Source organism: Mesoplodon densirostris, chromosome 4, assembly GCF_025265405.1.
Source record: "Mesoplodon densirostris isolate mMesDen1 chromosome 4, mMesDen1 primary haplotype, whole genome shotgun sequence".
Classification (NCBI taxonomy): domain Eukaryota; kingdom Metazoa; phylum Chordata; class Mammalia; order Artiodactyla; family Ziphiidae; genus Mesoplodon; species Mesoplodon densirostris.
The window spans coordinates 14,581,917-14,604,456 of NC_082664.1; the positions used below are offsets into that span (position 1 = coordinate 14,581,917).

The 22,540-nt window shown below is 45.2% G+C and overlaps 1 protein-coding gene across 4 annotated transcripts in view; it reads left to right on the forward strand.

The window, feature by feature from the left end:
* TTC7B (tetratricopeptide repeat domain 7B) overlaps positions 1 to 22,540 on the forward strand; it is a 242,003-nt gene that overhangs the window by 154,715 nt on the left and 64,748 nt on the right. For all 4 annotated transcript variants that reach the window (XM_060095729.1, XM_060095730.1, XM_060095731.1 and 1 more), the window contains exons 15-16: positions 415 to 575; positions 19,837 to 19,953. In XM_060095729.1, coding sequence (XP_059951712.1) covers positions 415 to 575; positions 19,837 to 19,953 — 278 coding nt within the window. The remainder of the gene's footprint in view (positions 1 to 414; positions 576 to 19,836; positions 19,954 to 22,540) is intronic.

Consider the following 22,540-nt stretch of genomic DNA (forward strand, 5'->3'; position numbering starts at 1 on the left):
AGCACAGTTCAGCTAAGTCAGTTTCATTCCAATAAAAACTGCTGGCAGTTTGTTATGTGTCTCCATTTAGAGTGAAATTATCTTGGGCATAATCGAAAGTAAATCAGTTTTGTGGAAAAAGAGAAATTATTTAGGGAGAAGTAAACGATTTGGTATTGGCAGTTATACTGAGAAACAGTCTCTTGTATCACTTCATTAGTCATACTGTTGCTTGAAGGGGGCCTCTGTTTTCGTGTTTGTGGTTAATATCCTGGGGCTGCCATGAAGATGGCTTAAAGTCTGAGTGTGGCACGTGGTGAAACAACTCCTGATATTTACAGAGAATCAGATACTGAAATGGTGGCTGTGTGTGTGTGTGTGTGTGTGTGTGTGTGTGTGTGTTTAAAAATTCTTTCTGGTTTTGTTTTAAACCAGATACCAGAGGCTCTGGGGTATGTCCGCCAAGCTCTTCAACTTCAAGGCGATGATGCCAACTCCCTGCACCTCCTTGCCCTCCTGTTGTCAGCACAAAAGCATTACCATGATGCTCTGAATATCATTGACATGGCCCTGAGTGAATATCCAGAAAATTTTATGTAAGTGATACTGGACTTATTTTTCCTTATACAGAAGGTATTGAATTTACTTCTTCTCCCAAACTATCAAAGCCCTTCATGCACATCCTGGTGGTAAATAGTACAGAATCCCCTCTACTCTTGTTTTTTCATGATATTTAGAAACAAACATAGTCTTCAGGTCAACCTGAGTTGAAATACTTTATCCATTCTTTCCCAGTGTGTACCTTTGAGACATACAAGATGATTTTAAATGCATTGTGGATGAACATTTTTATTTTAATAGTTATGCCTTTTTAAATGTACATTAGAGAAAATACAGCTGCCTACCAAAGTGTGATTTCATAGAAATTAGTGCTCAGAGGGAGACTAAGAATTTTTAAATGAGTTGTTTTAAAGTGAATTTAAAGGGAAATATTAATATACATGGATATGGCAAAAGCTATGTTGAACAAACTCCAATGACTGAAATTTGGGAAACGTTGCTTTATAGCTTGTTTGTCCCACATTACATAAAGGACTCCCATTACTTCCAGGTGATTACTCTAGTTTAGGCAACTTTGATCTGGATACCTGACCTCTTTGTGGATTAGGGCTTATTCTCTAGGAAATGGAATTCCTTAAATCAATCAGCAGTATTTGTTCGTAACCTAAGAACTGTCATTACAAACTGCCCTGTGCTGGAACTGTCTGCTTATTCACCTCTTCCCTCTGAATCCCTGAATCCAGGCCTGTTGATTAGGCTTTGTTGAGAAGGACAATGTCTTTTGGGCTACTCATTTATCCTCAGTGGAGTAGCTTAGTAACCAGTACACAGTGGCCAGAAACAGTAAACAGTCCTGCAGGCTGGCAGGTTCTCATTGTCTAAGTGGCAGGGTCAGCAGCGGGCGGGGGCGGCCTGGGGCAGGGGGAGAAGGGAAGGCAGGCTCTCTCCACTTCCAGAAATAATGCAAAGTTTAAGTGGATCCGCCTTGGCTTTATTTCTCCGCCTCATCACCTCACTGTGGTTTTAATCAGTGCGTTTCAGCAAACTCCCCTCGGAAAATTGGTTCACACATTTCCATTACAAACATTTCTTTGTCTTCAAGTGAAAAGGGCACTTCTCTTCTCCCCATCGAGAAAATTCTCATTATAATCCAGGAAACCTCTGACTAGAGATTTCTCTTGTAGGTTCAGCTATTTGTGCAGAGTGAATTAAAGAGCTTTGCCGCTTGCTCACGGAGTACATCTCAAAATGCACACGGAGTACATTTCTGGATTTTGTCCAAAGCTGGTTAGCCCGTGGAACCGTCAAGTGGCTAAAGCACTTTCAAAACTACTCGGCCCTTTACCCCTCAGTAGCGTAGAGCCTGATGCAACTGAATTCAGTGTCTCTCATCAATACTCTTATAAAGTAGCTGCCCCTGCCTCCCAAGCCCAGCACCTTCATTGGATGTTTGTTAGATGTTAGATGTTAGACTCCAGCCTGTGGCTCTTGCCAGCCTGGGGTGTCATCTGAGAGGAGAGGAGGCTTATTAAACTAACAGCCACACTGCACAGTAAGCAGTAAACAGTGGTGGCTAATATGGTAATGCCTCCAAGTGACAGCAGCTGACAGCCTTTTCAAGTAGTAGAAGTAAGGAACAGCAGTAGAGGTATTTGGGGAATGCGAGCCTGTTATTTTCATGTTAAGCTGTAAGCTCAAAAAAGCAAAGCATATGGCGGCAAGGCTGAGAGCCTCTGATGACTTGCTTGCTTTTTAAATATTTGTATTTCTTCCTTTGTGATGGGAAACTTCTTCCTCCCAAGAATACTTTATTAAAAGTTGGGGCCAGATATAGTCAGTGGATCCCATGGTTTCCTCCCAACCTGGCTAAAACATTGCAACACCAACCTAAACAGGATTACGTGGGCACCTGTCCCAACTGCCATGTAGCATCATCCGTATGTTTGTGACAAGCTTGTCTCCAGCAGAGCTGCAGACTCTCGGAAGCCTGGGATGTCCTCGTCCTCGTGTCCCTCGTGTCCCAGCAGCCATAACCGACCACAGACTGAGTATGTAGTGGATGTTCCCTCGGCCTCTTCCCTCTGCTAGGGTCAGGCCTGTCCGACTGTTGAACCAAGAAGTGATCTCACTAGCCTCTTAGCCTGATGCAGAGAATTACGGAGCTTTTTGGTCTCCGTTAAACTTATTCAAGATACTTAACCACCATCTTTTATCACTTCATGGTGACAGTAAGGACGGGTAACCCTGGAGAGACCAGGGGCTCCCCCAGGGGCAGTGAGCTGTCCTGGTCAGTGCATTGAAGGCATTCATACATGGTGATCACTCAGTAATTGAGAGGCCTTCATATTAATATTATTACTCCTGATACAGTGTCTTCAAATGTAATATTTTAGAATCCTTTAAAATGATTAAATATTGAGTAGAAGCAAAAGACTATTTATTAAATCTATTTAAAATAATAATACAACTAACCTATGTATACCCACTTCTTAACTTAAAAAAAAGAACGTTAATGTTGCCTGTGAATTTCCTGTGCACTCCTGCTGTCCTATTCCCTGACCTCTCCCCGCACAGGTTAACCACCATCCTGAATTCTAAAAAAATGTTTAATGATCTTACACCACTCGCTTTCATTGCTTAACACTGTGTTCCTGAGGGTCGTCCTTCTTGCATACAACAGCAATTTATTCATTTATACTGACGAATAGTACTTTATTGTATAAATATACCGAGGTTTCTTTTTCTAGTTTTCCGTAAGCGGATATGTGGGTTGTTTTCAGTTTTCAGCTGTTACACGAACGATGCTGCTCTAAATATCCTTGCACAGTTCTCCTGGTGCCCATGTGCAAGCATTTCATCAGGTAGACGCCTAGGAGCGGAATTGTTGAGTCATAGGATGCGTGTATCTTCAGTTTTACCAAATAATTCCAAACTGTCTTCCATAGCGGTTGTGTCCGTTTACATCTCCAGCAGCAGTGCCCACGGGCCCACACAACTCCAGACACCAACACTTGGTGCCCTCAGACTTGTTGGTTGCTGGTTAATGGTATCACACTGTGAGTTTAAGTTGCATGCCCTCATTATTAATGAGGTTGAACACCTTTTTCATGTGTTTATTGGTCATGTAGCTTTTCTCTTTTATGAAGCACATATAGAAGTCTTTCTTCTTTTCTAATCTGGTTGTCCATTTCATACTAATTTGTAAGATTTCTTTATGTTATGATTAAAAATGCTTTTGCTGGTTATATGTGTTGTCAAAATCTTCTCCCAATCTGTGTCTTGTCTTTCCTTTCTCTTAATGCTATCTTTTGATGAACAGAAGTTCTTAATTTTAAAGTTTAGTTGAATATATCAGTCATATCCATGGATAGTACTTCTCTGTCTAGTTTAAGAGACCTTTCCTAAGTTATCTTCTCAAGCTCTCTCACGTTATCTTTCATCCTTGAAGCTAGGAGTCCATCTGGAATTGACTGTTTTATATATGTGAGGTGTAAGGGATCCAGGGTAATTTTTTCCCATGTGGATACCCAATTGTCCAGCAACATGTATTGAAAAGATTCCTTTTGCAGTTTCTCCCCAGGGTCACTTTTGTCTTAAACCAAATGTCCATCCGTGTGAGGAGCTGTTTGTGAGCTTTCCACTTGGTTCCGTTGGTTCAGGGTGCCCATCTCTGTGTGATTGCCTCTCTATCGTCATTCTTACAACTTTATTATACATGAGGTCAGTCCACCTCTGTAACTTGCTCCTCAGGGATATCCTGGCTGCCCTCAGGCCTTTGAGCCTCCATATAAATTTTCAAATTGGTTTTTCACATTCCACCGAAAAAATCTGTTGAGATTTTGATTGGAATTACATTTAATCTAATAGCTTAGTTTGGGGAAAATTAGATATCTCTAATTATTTAGGTCTTTAGAAAATACTTTTTAAATGAAGCTTTATAATTTTCTTTATAAAGATTTTGCTGATGTTTACTAGGTTTATTCCTAGTTACCTGAAAAAAATTCCATGCTTTTCTATTTAAGCCTCTATTTAAGAGTTCAGGGAAATTTCCTTCTTCCAAGAAGGCTTGCTAAGAGTTTTTTTTTTCATCATGAATTGATATTGAATTTTATCAAATGTTTTTTCAGTATTTATTGAGATGATTATATGATTTTACTACTTTAATCTGTGAATGTTATATTAATTGATATTTTAAAATGTTAAATTAACCTTGCATTCTTGGAATAAGCCCAACGTGATCATGATCTATTAGTTTTGGGTTTTTTGTTTTGTTTTTTTGTTTTTTGTTTTTTGCGGTACGCGGGCCTCCCACTGTTGTGGCCTCTCCCGTTGCGGAGCACAGGCTCTGGATGTGCAGGCTCAGCGGCCATGGCTCATGGGCCCAGCCGCTCCGCGGCATGTGGGATCTTCCTGGACCGGGGCACGAACCTGAGTCCCCTGCGTCGGCAGGCAGACTCTCAACCACTGCACCACCAGGGAAGCCCTATGGGTTTTTTTAAACTTATCTTTTGTCAATGGGCTTTTAACTTCATTGAATTGTGTTCAGAGACTATAATCAATATAAGTTTGAAATTTGTTGAGACTTATTTTATGGCCCAGCATGTGGTCACTACTTATAAATATTTCATGTGTGCTTAAAAAGAATGTTTCCTGCATTTGGGGGTAAATTTGTTTTATATTTTGTTACGTTGAGCTATCAACTGTGCATTTCAGATCTTTTTTTTCTTATTGATTTTTTTTCTACTTAATCTATCAGTTTTTGAGCAGAGGTATATTGAAACTACCTCTGATGGGTAGACTGTCCTGTTTTACCACATAGTTAAAGCAATTTTTGCTTTATATATTTTAAAAGCTGTGCTATTAGGTGCATTTAAATTTAGAATTGCTATGTCTTCCTAGTAAATTCAACCTTTTATCAATATGTAAGTAGTTGCATAATTCACTTTGCCTGAAAGTCTGTTTTGTATGATGGACACATACCTGCACATACAAATAGCCATGTATATGTGTACATATACATGTATACCCACATACTGTGTGTGTGCGTGCTTGGAATACCTTTTTCCATTCTTTGAACTTTTTATATTCTTATATTTTACATGCACTCTTGTATTCATTAAATAGAGCTTTTTTTTTTTTTTTTTAAACTCAGGCTGGCAGTCTATCTGGAACATTTAGTTCATTTCCATTTATTGTAAATAGTGACATATTTGTATTAGTGTCTCCCACTTCATTTGTGTTTTCTATTTGTCCTGCTCTTTTTTCATATCTTATCCTCTCCTTTCCTACCTTCTTTTAAATAATTATGTTTTTATTACATATTTTTCCTTTACTAATTTGGGAAAGAAACATTCTATTTTGGTTGTTGTTGTTTAGTGATTACCCTAGAAATTTTAGTGAGGGTCTGTTGTTGGCAAACTTTCTCAACCTGTGTCTAAAATTGTATTTGGCCTTTCTCTCAAAAGAGATTTTCAAACTAGATCTATGATTCTAAGCTCACATTTCCTCACAGCACAGTGATCTTGCTCCTTTTGTCGTTGTTGAGAAGTCAACCGTTGGTTTAATTTTAGTTCATTTTAATGTCATCTGTCTTTTCTCTCTGGCTGCTTTCATTGCCATTCTTGCTGATGCTTGGCATTTTCACTGTGATACAGCTAAGAGTAGATCCTGCTCTGGACTTTTTAAAACTGTGGATTTGTCTTGTTTGTATTGTTTATCATTTCTAGAAAATTCTCAGCCATTATTTCTTCCAGTATGTCTTCTCCTATAGCTGGCATATCATTGGATCTTGCTTTTTTTGTTTAGTCTGATAAGTTCTACCTTTTGTGTCAAGTGTTTGGTCCATTCACATTTAATATAATTAATGATGGTTGAATGTATGTCTGCCATTTCTGTATGTGTCTTGTCTTTTTTGTTCCTCTAATACTGCCTTTTTCTTCTGTTGAAAACTTGTTTATTTAAACCCTTTAACTATTAAATGCCTAAACAAAAGGATGAAAGATTAGTATTTGCTGATTATGTATTAAATGTCTCTAACACACTGTAAGTTTTTTCCAAAATAAAATTTAACAAAGTACACATTTTTATATTGAACAGTGTTCACAGATTCTAATAGATTCGCTATCTCTTGTACTTGGTATAAGAGCCTCGATCGTTCTTCTTTTAAAATAGAGCTTTGCAAAAATTTCCTAATTGATTAATGTATTTTACTTAATAATTTTCCTCATTGGTCCAAGAATGTAGAAGTAGATGCCAGGTAATGTTGGGAGCAATTGTTTCTCCTAAAGACAGTGTGGCCAGGGGCTTGGTCAGGCCCTCACAGACTTAGTGTTTCTGCCATGGGATTACTCATTTTTAGATAAAATATCGCAATGAGAACTGACAGTTTTTGTCAGTTTTGTCTTTGGAAAATATACCAGATAGTATCATACCAATGGTGGCACATTTGAGAACTTTAGTGTAACTGAGATATTCTATTCTAATTCAGCAAGGCTTCCAATGGCTGCTAAGGGCAGCCACACCAGGGTGTAGTTTCTTGCCCTTAGACAAATTGTGGTTGTACAACTTTCCTAATTACAGATTTTTAGTTGATTTGAACTTTACTCTTTCCTACTTAAGTAGAACACATACAGGCACTTATTCTCCGGCTCTCAGAGAGGTCATCAAATCAACAACACACTTAAGAAACCATCAAATGTTACCACAAAGCACAAAAAGTAAATTTTGAATCCTCCCAAAGATAAAAATACAAGTGGGATCATTATGGTGTTTTCTGATCCATGACTTTGATATATCAGATATTGAAACAAATCCTCAAGTCACCAGATTGGAAAACAATCTCTTCTTCTGTATGTGGTCTTCTATTCTCGTACCCGTGGAAACAGATTTTTTCAGACAATCGTGCTGCTTTTCACATCAACAGGAACTAACTGTATGGAAAGAAATGAACATATATAACGTTCATTCATTCATCCATTTGTTCACTCATTTAGCAATAATAACCACTAGCATTTATGCACTGCTTTGTGACAGGCAACTCCTATCAGCACTTCACATATTTTAAACTAATTTAATCATCATGAGACCATCAAAGGTTGGGAGTATTATCATCCCCATTTTACAGATAAGGAAACTAAGGCATAAGGAGGTTTAGTGATTTGTCTAGTTGTGTACCTAGTAAGTGGCAGAGTCATGCTTTGAACCCAGGCAGCCTGGCCTTGGCCTCTGTGCTCTGTGCCTTCGAAGCATTGTGTTCTTCCCACATTCCAGTTGCCATGTGAGGTGTTGGGCATGCCGCCATGGACAAGAGAAAGGCAATTTATGCTCTCTTCAAGCTAACAATCCAGATGAACAGGATTTTTATCCTATATCCTCTGTTAATCTCTTCAATAAACCAGAAAACTTGATGAGGATCATTCTTTTCTTGAGCGGAGTATATATACCTGGTTTAAAAAAAACATTACTTGGCAAGTAAGATTGTACCTTTTTCTCAGTCTGTCTCACTTAACACACATAGTCTCAGAGAAACTCGGTTTAAGTTGCAATGTCATATTGAGTAATGTTTTGATGTAGTGATTACTGAGAGGCCAGGTGTTATGGGCTATTTTTACGTCTGAGCTGAGTGATGGAGTAATGAACATGCCTATTAAATTTGCATTTGATAGAAAGTTGGACCACAAGGAGAGAGGCTGTTCATCTTATTAAACTAGAGAAATGATTCACTGGAAACCTGAAGGATGTCTGGGAGGGATGAGTGCAAGGTAACCAACCCAGGGATGCCTGTTCCTCAGATACAAGCTGGGGAGGGGATCTTTGGGCAAAGGAGAGTGGGTGACAGCCTAAACGACACCACAGACCAAAGTGGAGTGGATTCAGTGGTGCAGTAGCTTGTTTAAAATCAACTTTCCACAACAACAACAGCAAAAGAACTTGAATAAAAAGTGGACAAAGGACTTAAATAGACATTTCTACAAAGTAGATATTCAAATGGCCAGTAAGCACATGAAAATATTCTTAGCATCACCAATCATTAGGGAAAGGCAAATCAAAACCACAATGAGATACCATTAGGATGACTATTATTTAAAAAAAATAAACAAAAAAAAAAACCCCAGATACTAACAGGTGCTGGAGAGGATGTGGCGAAGCCGGAACCCTTGTGCTCTGCTGGTGGGAATGTATAATGGTGCAGCTGCTTTGGAAAATAGCATGGCTGTTCCTCAAAATAATAAAAATAGATTACTATATGATCCAGCAATTCCACTTCTGGGTAAATACTCAATAGAATTGAAGGAAGGAATTCGAACAGAGGTTGTACACTCATGTTCATAATAGCAGTATTCATAATATCCAAAAGGTAGAAATCACCCAAGTGTCCATGGGTGGATGAATGGATAAGCAAAATCTGGTCCATACATAAAACAGAATGTTATTCAGCTTTTAAAGAAGAAGGAAATTCTTAAAAAAAGAAAAAAAGAAAGAAAGAAGGAAATTCTGACATGCTGCAACATAGATGAACCTTGAGGGTGTTATGCTAGAGAAACAAGCCATCCACAAAAGGACAAATACTGTATGATTACTCTTAGATGAGGTTCCCAGAGTAGTCAAAATCATAGAGACAAAGTAGAGTACTTAGTGGATACAGGGTTCCAGTTCTGCACACCTGTCTCCCTGTCCGCCTGGGAAGAGAGCTTGTCTGAAGGCCTGGCTGCTGGGAGAAGCCAGGCCAGGGCAGTCACCCCAGAGCCAGCCATCCCTGATGGTGGCATGCAGAAGGTTTATTTATTTCAGTGCTCTCATTTACAATGTCTCAAGTTCTCCTAGATATCTTGTCCCACCATTCAAAGTATGAAGTATCATCTTCAGAATTCATGCGGGGTGTTTCCTGGAGATCTCTGGATCCCCAGCCCCTAACCCAGAGCTTAGCTTGCTGCAAACATTACTACGCATCTGTACACTGACGACCCGGCTGAGCAGCCTAGAGGCCTTAGTTCATAGCTAAGCACATTCACCAGTGTTTCATCTAGTGTCTGTTTCCGCTTTCACTCTGCCGAGTTCCGCTAAGTGATAAAATGATGATGTCTGCTTATTTCAGGGCTCATATTACAGCTCCTGCTAGGTACCCAGCCAACTGTGAGAAAACCTCCGATAGAACAAGTCCAGTTGAATGCCAGTTCATTTGTAGTGGTCTTTGCATTTTAAGTTAATGACGAACAAAACAAAAACACCTGAGAGCTAAAGGAGAGCAAGAAAAGAATCTTCAAATTTATCTCCTAACATTCTTGTGGGATCCTGAGCCGAAAGCAGCTGGTGGGGAATGCATCACCCACCTGCAGATGGTCAGACTTGCTCGCCTTTAGACACCCGTCCAGTTAAGGGTTAGAGAGCCCGCTTTCTGCCAAGGGTGTACCAAACCTCATGAGGTGCTACGTGAGAACACAGAGAAGGTAAAGAGAGAACGTGGATGAAACAGGCCAGGATTCATGGGAGCAGGTTCTGTGCAAGGACCCATGGCTCCATCCGGCCTGTGATCCCAGCGAGACGCCTGATCCACCTCTGGCTCCACAGAGCTGGCCAGCTTCGCAGCACCCTGCTGCTCTCTTCCTTTCTGGCACCCTTCTTGTCTTTGAGTGGAGGCTGCCATTTCTAAATTACAGAACTTCATGGCTCCCTTAGAGTCCGTGTCTCATCGGGCTGAGCCCTCTTCCTTCTAGGTCTAGGTGATTGTAGGGTGCCCACTCTTTGGCATCTGCCTTTATCCCTGAAAAGGCCCCCCAGTGCATCTTTTCTTCTTGAGCTCCCATCCTCAGACGTGGGAATGTGGGGGAGATCCAGCCCGTGGCAGCTGAGTCAGAAATAAATCCTGCAGAGATGGCTTTTGGGGAGCGGCCTGTCAGTAGATCTGCTCTTGGTTCACTCCCTCAGGATTTTACAGACGACCAATGTCTTTGTGGTTCAGACAGAATAGAGTATTTCTTTTTAGAGCCGGGATAGTTCAATGGAGAACTTGTTTTCAAATGTTTCCTGTTTACACGTTTGTATAGCAGAGGGCTCACCGGGCCCAAGGCACTTGCTCACCGAATCGCTCACCAGAGCCGGTGGGCAGGTTCTTGGCCTCCTGCTGCCCTGCACCCCGTCAGCCCCTGGTTCCACCCGCTCAGACCGCGCTCAGGAAACCATCCCGACTGCTGCTTTGTGGATAGCAGTGAACGAAAGGGCTCCCTTCATGAAAACGTCACACTCAGGCATGGGAGGAGGTCTCCCAAGTCTGGGCAGCGTGATTCCACCCATGTTCTCAGGTCAGCCTGTCCTGGTCGTTTCCAGCTTAGGTGCTGGTTCCAGGACGCTAATGGGAGTTGAGATTAATAGCTGAGGTGGGAGCGAAAAATGAGCCAAACCGGGGTTTCTTGGGGTGATTTATTTCAGCTAAATATGTCAGTTGTTTGTTTGTTCTAAAAATATCGTGAGGAGGAGGGGGGAGTATTCCAGATTGTTGACACTTTGACTGAAATGAGAAGCAGAGTGTAACTGATACGGGATGGAGCAGGAGTCCCTGCGGGTCATGAGGAGGAGGCGGAATCAGGCTACCGAGAAGCGACGGCAGGACCGTTCCCAGCACCGTCACTCCGAGCAGCCTCCCAGGCCAGGATGAGGGGCTGCTAAGCCCTGCAGAGCAAGGTGTCTGACCCTGATGCTTCCTTTTGCTGAACAAGCGTGGTGTCGATGTTCCAGGAACCAGCAGATCTGGGAGCCTGAGCTGGGGTCAGGCTCGTGGCGACCGGGAGCTGTGCTGAATGTCCCCCCAGACCTGCCAGCACCCTGTGCGGCGTCTCCTTCCACGGCAACCAGGGGCCCTGAAAGTGGTCAGATTTCGAGAACTTCCTCAGTGGTCAAAACTCCCAGACAGAAGTTTGCCAATGAGCCACCTGTGCCAGTCGTTCGGCAGGGCTTCGTCCCTGGAGAAGATGCACTCATAGCAAGAGCCATGCCCTCCAAACCCCATTTTGGTGGTCCTGTTAGCAAAGCCAGCAGGAGTCAGCGTGCACTTGGGGGTTTTGTAAAGGAAACCAGGCACTCAGATCTGATCCCTTTAAACTTGTAGACGAAGGGTTTCTGTCTGGCAGCCTGTGAGCAGACATCTCTTAGAATTCCAGGAGGTCAATGCACATTTCAAAGATGTCTGGATTTGATTATCTTCAGGCTAGGCAGGCATGACTCCAAACACTCCCTGAGATCCTGAGCTCAGCTCCTGTTTACTTGCTTGGTTCTGGAAGACGTTTGAGTTTTCCAGCCCTGAAGAGGACCCCCACGGGCAGTGGATGATTATCCAGTGCTTTGCAGACTCAGGACATGCCCTTTATGTGGGTGACAATGTGAATGGTGCCCCTGGCTTAGTACACTGCCCCTCACTGGAGATGCTCGGGAAGGACCTGGACAGGGTTATAGCACATCCACCAGGAAGCCATCCAGAGAATCTCTCCAGAAGGAAAGGAAGGTTCAAGACCACAGGTGGGGGTAGCCTTCATTTGTGAGCTTAATGTAGGTGGTTGATCAGAATTGCCACTGAATTTAAGAATAAAATACACTCAAAATCCTTATTGGAATGAAATAAACACAGGTAGAATTGCCTAAGTGTAGGGACTATGGGAACTCTTTTCCTTGGATGTCTTTTTTTTTTTTTTTTTTTAATCAGACCATTTGAAGGCTCAGATGGAGAGTTATGAAGTAGAGTGGTGCTTTTTGAACTTAAGTTTGCACAAATCACCTAGGACTCTTGTTGCATGAAGATTCTGATCCGTTGGATCTAGAGGAGTGTGTACTTTCTGCGTTTCTCACATGCTCCCAGGGGATGCGGAGGCTGCTTGTCCCGACCACGCTCTTGAGCAGTAAAGCATTATAGGACCTCTCAAGGCCTTTTCCAGGGTTGGGTTAATTGGAAAAATCTATATTTTTTCTAATGAGTCGATGAACAGCACGTCAGTACAGCAATTAGGTGAGCCAGATGATCAAAGAAATTGTGTATTTCCCGTGTAATAGTTGAGTAGACAGATCATTCATTCAGGTGACATTTACTGAACAGTCACCATTAGGGAGACCCCCCCCCCAAAACAGTGTTGGATATCTAATGGGAGCAGTCACATGACTGGTTCCATACCCCCCTCCCCCATCCCTTCCAGCTGTCATCAGAGGGTCCTTAGGGGGCTGGAGGCCTCAGCTCTGGGGCCTGCGCAGCTGCAACCCCACCATCACAGGCTCGCCTGGTGGTGACTGGGCCTGTGGAGCTGCATCAGGCCAGGCAGCTCGCAGGCCAGTCGTGGCATTGACCTCCAGTGACAGTGACTCAGCCCCGGATCAGAGGCTGCTTTCTGCAGAGAACACCACCTCCTGGGATTGGGTTGTTTTGGAAACCCGGCCAGGAGAGCAAGGGCTCCAAGACCAGCAGGACATGAGAAATGCTGGTCACGAGGAACTGAGATGGATTTCCTTCACGAAAGCCACAATGAAACCTGAAAGCAGCCCCTCGTCCCCCTCTGAGGGGTGGGTTAGAGGTGTTTAGAACATCCTCTCCGTGACCGGCTGCCGCTCGGTCCTGTCTGACTTTGTTCCCAGCTGACTCATCTGGCTTCAGATTTCCACCGCCCCTGCTCATCACCACGTGCTTGGGGCACATCTCTTTCAATTTCTCTCACCATCTGATCTGTGGCTGCCAAGCCATCTTCTCAATTTAAAATTTCATTTCATCATACCTACCTCCTCCCCACCCCTGCCTGATGTACTGTCACTTCTACCTGGTGACAGAGTGGTGACACTTCCCTTCAGGTGTTTGGCAGCCCGCCCCACTCCAGCTCTCAGGTCAGGCTCCCGGGAAGTGAGAGATGTGGGTGGTATCCAAGTACCCCGTGGCCACTGCCCCACGTGGGCAAATACCACATGCGTTTTCTGCACAGCTGTTTTGCATCCCAGCCTACATTCAGCAGATAAACAAAGACAGGTCCCTGGCATGCTGAGCCCAAGAGCACACAAACAGAGATCAGCACAAAATACCAAACGTTCAAGTTTCCCGTGATGCTCTTTCTGAATCAGTTGCCTTGAATACAGCATTTACGGATCTGCTAATTAGTGAGGGTTTTGTTTATTAATATGCGTGTTTTCTCCTTGACGGACTTAGTGAGTGCATTGTTTATACTGCCAAATAAGAGTGAAGGGAATTATTACTTTAGAATTTCTCTAAACTTTCCTAATTTATTTTCATGGACAGTTCTTCATCAGAAAGCTTAGTGAGACATATCAGATTTCAGAATTTAGCAATATCTACCCTTTTAGCTTCTTGGGCCCAGCCTTATATCCCAGACTCCAGACACCATTCCTTGAGTGCACAGGACGCTCCTGCCTTTGTCGAGATGGTCCATCGGCCTGCCTGGAAGGCCCCTCCCCAGGACGCCTCCCACCCTAACTGTGAAAGTCCTACTTCTCCGCTGTCTTGCATGACCCCCCAGGCAGACCCTGTCTGCTTCCTTTTGTGCTGCCAGAGAACCTTTTCCATATGTCTGTTTGTGTTCATCACATATGTATATGTAACACTAGACTGTGAGCTTTGGTGGGGAAAGATACCATGTCTTATTCCCCTTTGTGGCCTCAAGGGCATAATAGGCCTTTTTTTAATGATTGACAAAAGGATGAACAAATTCAAGTTCATTATCAGGCACACTGACATGTAGGTAGTCAGCTGTACAAATTATGGGGTGAGTAAACAGATTACAAAAATTATTTTATACACATAGATGAGGAAGGAGCTAGATGCTGCCTGGGGGGCAGGGGGTGAGTCATAGGAGATGTCAGACGGTGGGGCTTGCACAGGTAGAGTGGGAGGGGCACTGGGGAAGGGACTTCGTGGCAGGTGGAGGGAGCACCGTGAGCACAGGCAGGAAGATGGGAGGGCACGTGGCAAAAGCTCGAGGAATCCTGTTGAGTCTGTGCCTCATGGGGGTGGGGCCCGGGGTGAAGCTAAACCAGAGAGATGTGCTAGAGCGGGAGCCTAGTGCTTGGGGGCAGTTTCCAGGGAGTGAGGAAAGTCTTCCCGGGGATGAGAATTAGACATTAAACCTGGCCCTGGTACATTCTCCAGGGTGCCCAGTGAAAAGTCACCAGGCCACATGGCCCCAGAGCTTCACCAGGGGCCTGTATCTTCTCTCTAAGCTCTACACTAAGCCAGACAGTTATTTCAAGAGTTATCTTGGGATTCTCAAAAAATCCCCAAAATGGGGTAAAGTATTGTTTCTGTTAGTTTTAATGAAAAGTAAAGCCTTGATTAACCGCATCCTTCAAGTGTCTAGAATTTTATATGTGCCTGACTTTTGAGTGAAAGAGGCAAGTCACAAAAAGCACAGGCAAATGTGATCATTTTTTAAAGAACCATGTATGATGTATCCTAGGAACAATACCCCAGGAGCCCAAACTCCACTCTTCCTGCAGCCCTACCCAAATTTCAAGGCCTAAATCTGTCCCTGAGCCAGAAATCCTGCCTAATATTCGTGGCAAGTCTTTCCTGCTGATTGGACTGTAACTCCTCTGAGGGCAAGGGGCTGTATTTTATGCCACTTTTTTTTTTTTTTTTTTTTTTTTTTTTTTGCGGTACGCGGGCCTCTCACTGCTGCGGCCTCTCCCACTGCGGAGCACAGGCTCCGGACGCACAGGCTCAGCAGCCATGGCTCACGGGCCCAGCCGCTCCGCAGCACATGGGATCCTCTCAGACCGGGGCACGAACCCATGTCCCCTGCATCGGCAGGCGGACTCCCAACCACTGCGCCACCAGGCAAGCCCTATGCCACTTTTATTCCACACAGTATCTAACACAGATCTTTGCACATTTTAGGGTTTTAAATATTTAACAATGGATTAGAAAATGCTACACATCTTCATTCGTGTCAGTAGTGTGGCTAGAACATTTCAAGTCCTTCTCCTCTGTTTCTTGTTTGGCTCTTTGGAGTCAAATGGGTTTGGGTTTACATTTCTGTTCTAACAGCGACTGCCAACGTGAACTTGGGCAGATTCCTAAGCTCTCAGCCTAACTTGGAGAGTTGTTGTAGAGATCACTGATTACATATTTACAGTGTCTGGCAGCTGCTGCTGTTGTTATTATTTCACCCGTCTTGAAAGCAGAAGCCTCCTGGCTTATAGCTTATTATTCCACAATTGAGAGCTCTTGTATCTTCTGGAATTGCATTTCCATTTGGGAGTTTTAGCTCCTATTACTTAAGGCTGGCTTCAGCAGTTGGGAGTTGGGGAGGCTCTTTGACCTGAATCTCAAAAGATAAGTAGAGGCTTAAAAAGCAGAAGCGGGGCTTCCCTGGTGGCACGGTGGTTGGGGGTCCGCCTGCTGATGCAGGGGACACGGGTTCGTGCCCTGGTCCCGGAAGATCCCACATGCCGCAGAGCGGCTGGGCCCGTGAGCCATGGCCGCTGAGCCTGCGCGTCCGGAGCCTGTGCTCCGCAACGGGAGAGGCCACAACAGTGAGAGGCCCACGTACCGCAAAAAAAAAAAAAGCAGAAGCAGATGGAAAAGGCATTCCAGGCAGAAGGAACAGCATGTGCAAAGACCCAGGGGCATGAAGGAGAGTGACATGCAGAGGAAGTTGATCGTGGCTAGAATGGGGGATGTACCTGGTGGGCAGAGGGCAGACAGAGGCTGAGCATGTGGGCAGGAGCCAGATCAAAAAAGGCACTGCACGTGATGCTAGATTTGGACTAACAGGAACATTGTTCGATTGGTATTTTAGCGAGGTTCTATTCTTCATTAATATCCTGTAAGTATTCAATGAGTCTCTGGGCAAAATTTCTTTTAATTAGATTAATGGACTTTGAGCCAGGAATAGGGAACAGGAATAGACCATTTTCCCAGCATGTGATGCCTTACTATATTTAAGAGGAACATCTCACTTAATTTGTGGTGGGTCCTGGGTGATGTGGCCGGCAAATGATCTCAGCCCGGCCATCCCTTTGCCCTCTCTATCAGGTTGTCAGTTCCACAGATTGAAATGCAGTCAGTGCTGATTGGTCCCAGGTTTTTTGCCTCAGGGTTTCCTCAGTAGATGGAATCTGCAATATCTTTGGTCATCAAACGCAGCGCATTAACGCTTATCGTTGTTTGTGTACTCTTCACGTCTGTGCCAGTGTAACATGCACCCAGCCAGATGTTCTCGAACAATCTTGAAATGCGTGAGCAGGGCTCGGCAAACATGTTGACAAGTCCCTTGTTCTGTTTTCGGCATTGTTCTCTGCCTTATAAACCAGCCGAGGTCTGGGGAATGGTGAGAAGGAGCACAGTCTCTGAGGCCTCCAATCTCCTGCTTCTCCTTTGCATGCAAGAACATGTCAGAGCTAAAGGCTCCTGGAACTTTCTGCCCATCGCGCTGGACACATCCGACAGTGGCCGAGAGGCTTTGCTTTTTCTCCCCAGCCTGTGCTCTCAGCCCCTCTTCTCCGTCAACCTCTCCTTCACGCTGCCCCTCTTGCTTCACTTCCAAGTACCTTTCCCACCATTTGGGCTCAGCAATTCTACTATTGTTCTTCCTGTCTGGTTCTCTGAAATCCAGCCCACACCTTTCAACTCCATATCCTGAGTCAAGTGTTTGAAAGCTGTTATTTCATGTTAATTAGAAGTTCTTTTTCCAGCCAAGAAGCCTTGCACACAGAACTGTTCCCCCAAGCTGTGGCTTAGAGACGAGCTCTGGTGTTTTGTACTTTGGTACAGTTAGAGGAATCATGGATAATTGCTCTTAGAGCCGCAGCGCTGCCTGCCAGGCCAGGAAACCTTCCCCACGACTCCGTGGCCCTCCGTGGGCTGGCGAGCTCCGAGCTTGACTCAGCCAGAGGACTCGGTGTGCCTCTAGAGAACACCATGGTCTCGGTGGGGTCTCCCCTGGCCAAAATTGCTTGGCACCCAGACCCCATCCACGAGGGTCTCTGGCCTCCAAGTAGGTCTCCACCAAATGCTGGCAGGTGACCGTTCGGCAGCTCCTCCTTCCTTTGTAACACATGTTCCAGTTGACCCCTGTCAACTGGACCCATGTCATGTGGGAGATTCTGGTGGAGAAGTACTCCCACCACCTTCTGGACTCATGAAGACATCAGCAGGAGTTGGCTTCCGGCTCCTTAAAAACCCCTCAAGACAGCCTGAGTGGCTGCCATTCCTTGCAGGCTGTTCTGGAAAGGCCTCAGGGAATTTCCACTTCTTGAGGTGTTTTTGAGCAGAAGCCAAGCCCTGTTCTCACATCTGGCCTCACTCTTTACGCCCACCTGCTGGTAGATCAGGGCCTCCATCCGTCTCATTACCTGGCCTGGTGTTCCATCGTCCTAGGCTTCTGCAGACCCAGGCTTGAGAAGGCTGCAGCCTTGACCTCTCTGGGAACCTCCAGCACCCCCTTGGGCATCCTGTGTTCCATTTGGAGGGAGTGGTTGGTGCTAACCCATCCTGAGCTTGGGTGGTGACTGTTAGGACCACCCTCATTCCACCTCTCCCGGGGCAGGGGGCGGACTTTCCTCCTCCGAAGTGCCTGCCTTCAAATGAGTAGTGAGGAATTCTCCTATATGTCTAACTTAAATCACTAGAAACATATTTCTTTACCTTCTGCGGTTTATAGAGAAAATAGTCCGTGAGCAAGTGCTGATTTAAAGCCCACTGACCTCAGAGCACAGTTCTAAGCACCGTGGAAGTGAGGCCAGGGGTTCTTTTATTGAAGGGAGATAAAGCCCCCTACTGAGAGGGGTCCTTGCAAAGATAACACTGATATTGTTTTGTAAAAGTGCCAAGCCGGGGCACATAGAAGACCTTGAAAAAACAGGAGTTCCTCCCTGTCTTTGCCTTCTTTTTATTAACAACAAACACCAGCTAATATGATACACACAGCGTAAAGATAAAGGTGTGAAAGTGGTACCCATGGAAGACTTATTTGATGAGGTGGAGTTTTAGCTGGATTTAGGAAGAATTAAGGAGCGATGTGGATTAGTAGAGATTAAGATTGAGAACATGGCATATATTCTTAGTTATGATAAAAACATAGCCTTTGGCCAGTGAATTACATTGGTAGGAGTAAAGGGCCCAGTGGGATCCATGGCACCGAATGGGATGGTGACATAGGAGTGGGCCAGTGGGCAGAGTGTCTTAAAGCAGTGGTCCCCAACCTTTTTGGCACCAGGGGCCAGTTTCATGGAAGACAATTTTTCTCCAACTGGTGGGGGGCCGTGGGAGGCAGCGCAGGTGGTTCAGGCGGTAACGCGAGCGATGGGGGGCGGCGGATGAAGCTTTGCTCACTCGCTGCTCACCTCCTGCTGTGCGGCCCGGTTCCTAACAGGCCGCGGACCAGTACCCCTGTCTTAAAGGACTCGATAAGGAATTTTTACTTATTATTACAGCCAGTAAGGAATCATTGTAGTTTCTTGAGCTGGGAATGAAAATGATTTTTGGAGATCTTTATTATATGACTTCTTAGAGCCGGGTAGGTGAGTGTACAGCAAGACCATCAGGACGGTACCTGGGCTCATGCTGGGGCTTTCACAAGGACAGTAGTGATGAACCCAGGGACCAAATGTCTAGAGGGACATAAGTAGTCTTAGGGGGCGGGGCAGCTCTGAGGGGCCACGAAAGGGAGAAGGGGCTAAGCTTAGTGCCCTGAAGGTCTGGGTGGAACGTGAAGCCAGCGGTGGTAAAAAATAATTGGGAAGAGGTAGTGGGTGACTATGGGTGACTTGGTGAAGTTCTAGCCCCTACAGAGCAGGGCTGGAGAAGATCAAAGAGGAGAGGGCCTTAGTCCCGAGGCCCCCTTTTTATGTGCCCTCGGTTCAGGCTTTCATCTCCTTCCCATGATGAGGATCATTGTGGAAGGTTATTTGTAGATATTTATGTAGATAATTACATCTCCTGTGTAATTTTGTAAATAAATCAAGTTTCACTTTTGATGCATTTTTGAAGTTTTGCAAATAAATTGGCTTTGTTCTAAAAAGCACGGTCTTAATAAAATCCCTATGTTCTGAATGAAATTAGCCATTCCAGATACGTTTAACCTGACCACACATGGTGGCATTGTGCCGGCATTGGCCTTGGGGGGTGAGACTTATGCAAAGGCAGATATTGAGCCGGGAGTTCTGGAATCCTCGGCCCTCCTGCCACTGCTTCCCTCGGATCCAGCCTTTGGATGCCCCCTTCTAGAATGAGTACAGAGCTTCTGGCTACTTTGTTGTGTTCTGGTGGGGACTCTGGCTTGAGCTGTGTTCTTTTCTCCCTCTATCTCCCCACCACAGACTACTGTTTTCCAAAGTGAAGTTGGAGTCGCTGTGCCGGGGCCCAGATGAGGCGCTGCTCACTTGTAAGCACATGCTACAGATTTGGAAATCCTGCTACAATCTTACCAATCCCAGGTAAGAGGCCAGCGGCGGCACCTGTTGTGCGTGGTTTTTGCATAGCCCCTGCCTCTCAGTCCATCCCCGATTGGCATTTAGCAGAACAAATTCTCCACCCCTGTGCACCCCTAGGCCCCCGGGAGCCACAGGTAAGAGCAGTGGAGCCTCACACATCGCATTTTTAAGCAGGTTTTCTCTCAGTGTCTGATGAAATCTCCAAATCGTGGGCTTCTTATGCTTTTGTTGCCACGGTGGCCCTCTAGGCTCACTTCCAGTTGGTCTCCATCTGATTTCTCTCAGCCAGCCATTTATGTAATTCCCTTTGACGAGTCTTTATCTTTCTGGTGATTTATGGATAGACTAGTCAATTATATATTCCAGATGGGGTTCTCACAGTAATATTTTAAAAAGACCTGCATAGACAACAGGCCACATGCTACTAAGGAGAGTAGAAATTGATTTGACATGATAAAGTGTCATTTTCAAAAAGTTAAAATCATGACTCAAACAAATATAAAAGATGAGCACATATAAAACATAAAAGATTAGCACATACGAAAGATTTTACGTACCTCCTTAACTAATGAGGGAAGCAGTAAAATGTTAAGACCCATTCAAAGAAGAATTTGAAAAACAGATTTGCTGAAATGAATTTGCAAATAAATATAAAAACAATAATATTCTATAGAACAATGAAATACATTGTTTGGGGTTATCTTTTCTACGGGGTGGACATTGATTGTATCTCGACCAGACAAAATTCATAGGTTTTCTACTGGCCAACTCTGCCCCACAGGGATGTGAAAGGGCCCAGCCAGTCGGAGTCAGTCAAAGGCGCCCACCCTGCAGAGGCAGATAATCTGGGGAAGGTCCACTAGTCAACTCCCAGCATGTCCCCGAGAAACACCATCTTCAAGTCTTGAGCAGTGTTTCCCGGCATGTGTCTAGATTACGAAGTGTGCCCTGACCTGTGAAGGAAGTGATTTAATGAAAAGAGACCTCACAATTCAGGTGAATTCAAACAACTGCTCAAACACTCAGAATATTTTTCGAGTTCGCAACAAGATGTATGGACAGCCCACATTCTTCTCTTAAGAGTCAGGAGCCTAAAAATGTATAAGTCAAATTGTAAATGTGTTCAAGGCTGTGGCCCACCCAGTCCAGCCCAGCAGGAGGCGGGCAGGTGGGCTGGTGAGTCGCTGCGGGGCTGGAGGAAAGGTGGGGTGGGGTTAGGGACGCATCAGGGTGCTGGTGGGGTTCCGTGTGAGATCTTGTTTGACCAGTTTCTGCCATTAAAAAAAATACATATTCAAAATCAGGGCCTTGTTGAGTTGATGGGTCCTGATGAGCTGATATGAGCCAGAGTTGAGACCACAAGCCCCGAGGGCGGTGTGGCTAGAAGATGGGGGAGCCTGGCCGGGAGCCCCCACCCTTGCAGAGCCCGAGCCACAAGAATTACACGAGAGTCCCCTTCCTAACCGTAGCCTGTGGCACGTTACCAGGCCCACGGGGCCCATCTTCCTCTTGGTGAAAAGCTAATCGTGAAACTGGCCTCTTCCCTTTTGTGGGTATGTTCTGGAGATAAAGATCATTTTAATTTTTTAAAAAAATTCTGCTTTTCTAAGTCTGTAGGCAGAAAGAGGAAATGTCCATATTTATACCCCCCAAAGTCCCCACTCCGAGACGCAGCAGGATTTGAGGGAGGGTCTTTGCCGTGAGCCCAGCTACAGGCGATACTCCCCGAGGTGGCTGCTTCCTACTGGAGCACATCTCTTTGTCTGTACCCCCTTTAGAAGTGAGAAAATAAATCCATCAGCTTTCCCGTTGCCAGTTTTCTCTCAGTTCTCCACACCTCTCCCACCTCCCCACATTTCTTCCCACTTAGCAACCAAGAGCATTGCATGTGAGGAGAAGAAAAAATAGCAGAATTGGAAAGCTTTTTAAAAACACTTAACCAAATGCCTGGGCTGTGTCCGTACTTGCTCGGCTCCCTGAAGGATCCTTCAGGGCCAGGCAGGGGGGGGGACCCTGGCTCCGGGCGCAGAGTCTGGCTGGGGGTGGGGGTGGGGGTGGGGGTGGGGGTGGGTCCACGGAACCGCTGCCTCCAGCTACTCCCAAAGCCTCGAGGTGGGGGGAGGGGCTGGCAGTCCAGCAGCCCCTTACTAAGGAGTTTCCTGTTTGTTTTTTTAACTCTATTTTCTCTGGGATATAAATAAATGTTTCTCCCGTAGCCCTCACCAGTGTGCAAATTTAGACATCCTCCCCAGTACGGTCGGGGAGGGCGTGACCCTGGCAGTAGAATAAAGCAGAAGAGGGGAGGGCAGTGTCTTGACGGGGACAGCACACCCCGCAGTTCTCCAGATAAGGGCGGCTCGGGGGCCCAGTAGCCTCAAGTCGGGTCACGCGGGGTTTTAGAAGAGTATAGAAACGCATGCACAAGTGGGTGAGAAGCAGCCCTGCTTAATAAAAGACGTGAAAACTGAGCAGAAAGCATGCTGGCAGGGGGCAGTTGCCTTCCAGCTGGAGAAGGTCCGCACTGACTTCCGGGCTCAGGCGCCCGTGTTTCTAAGTGTGCTCAGCTGTGAGGGACCTGTGCTCACCCTCC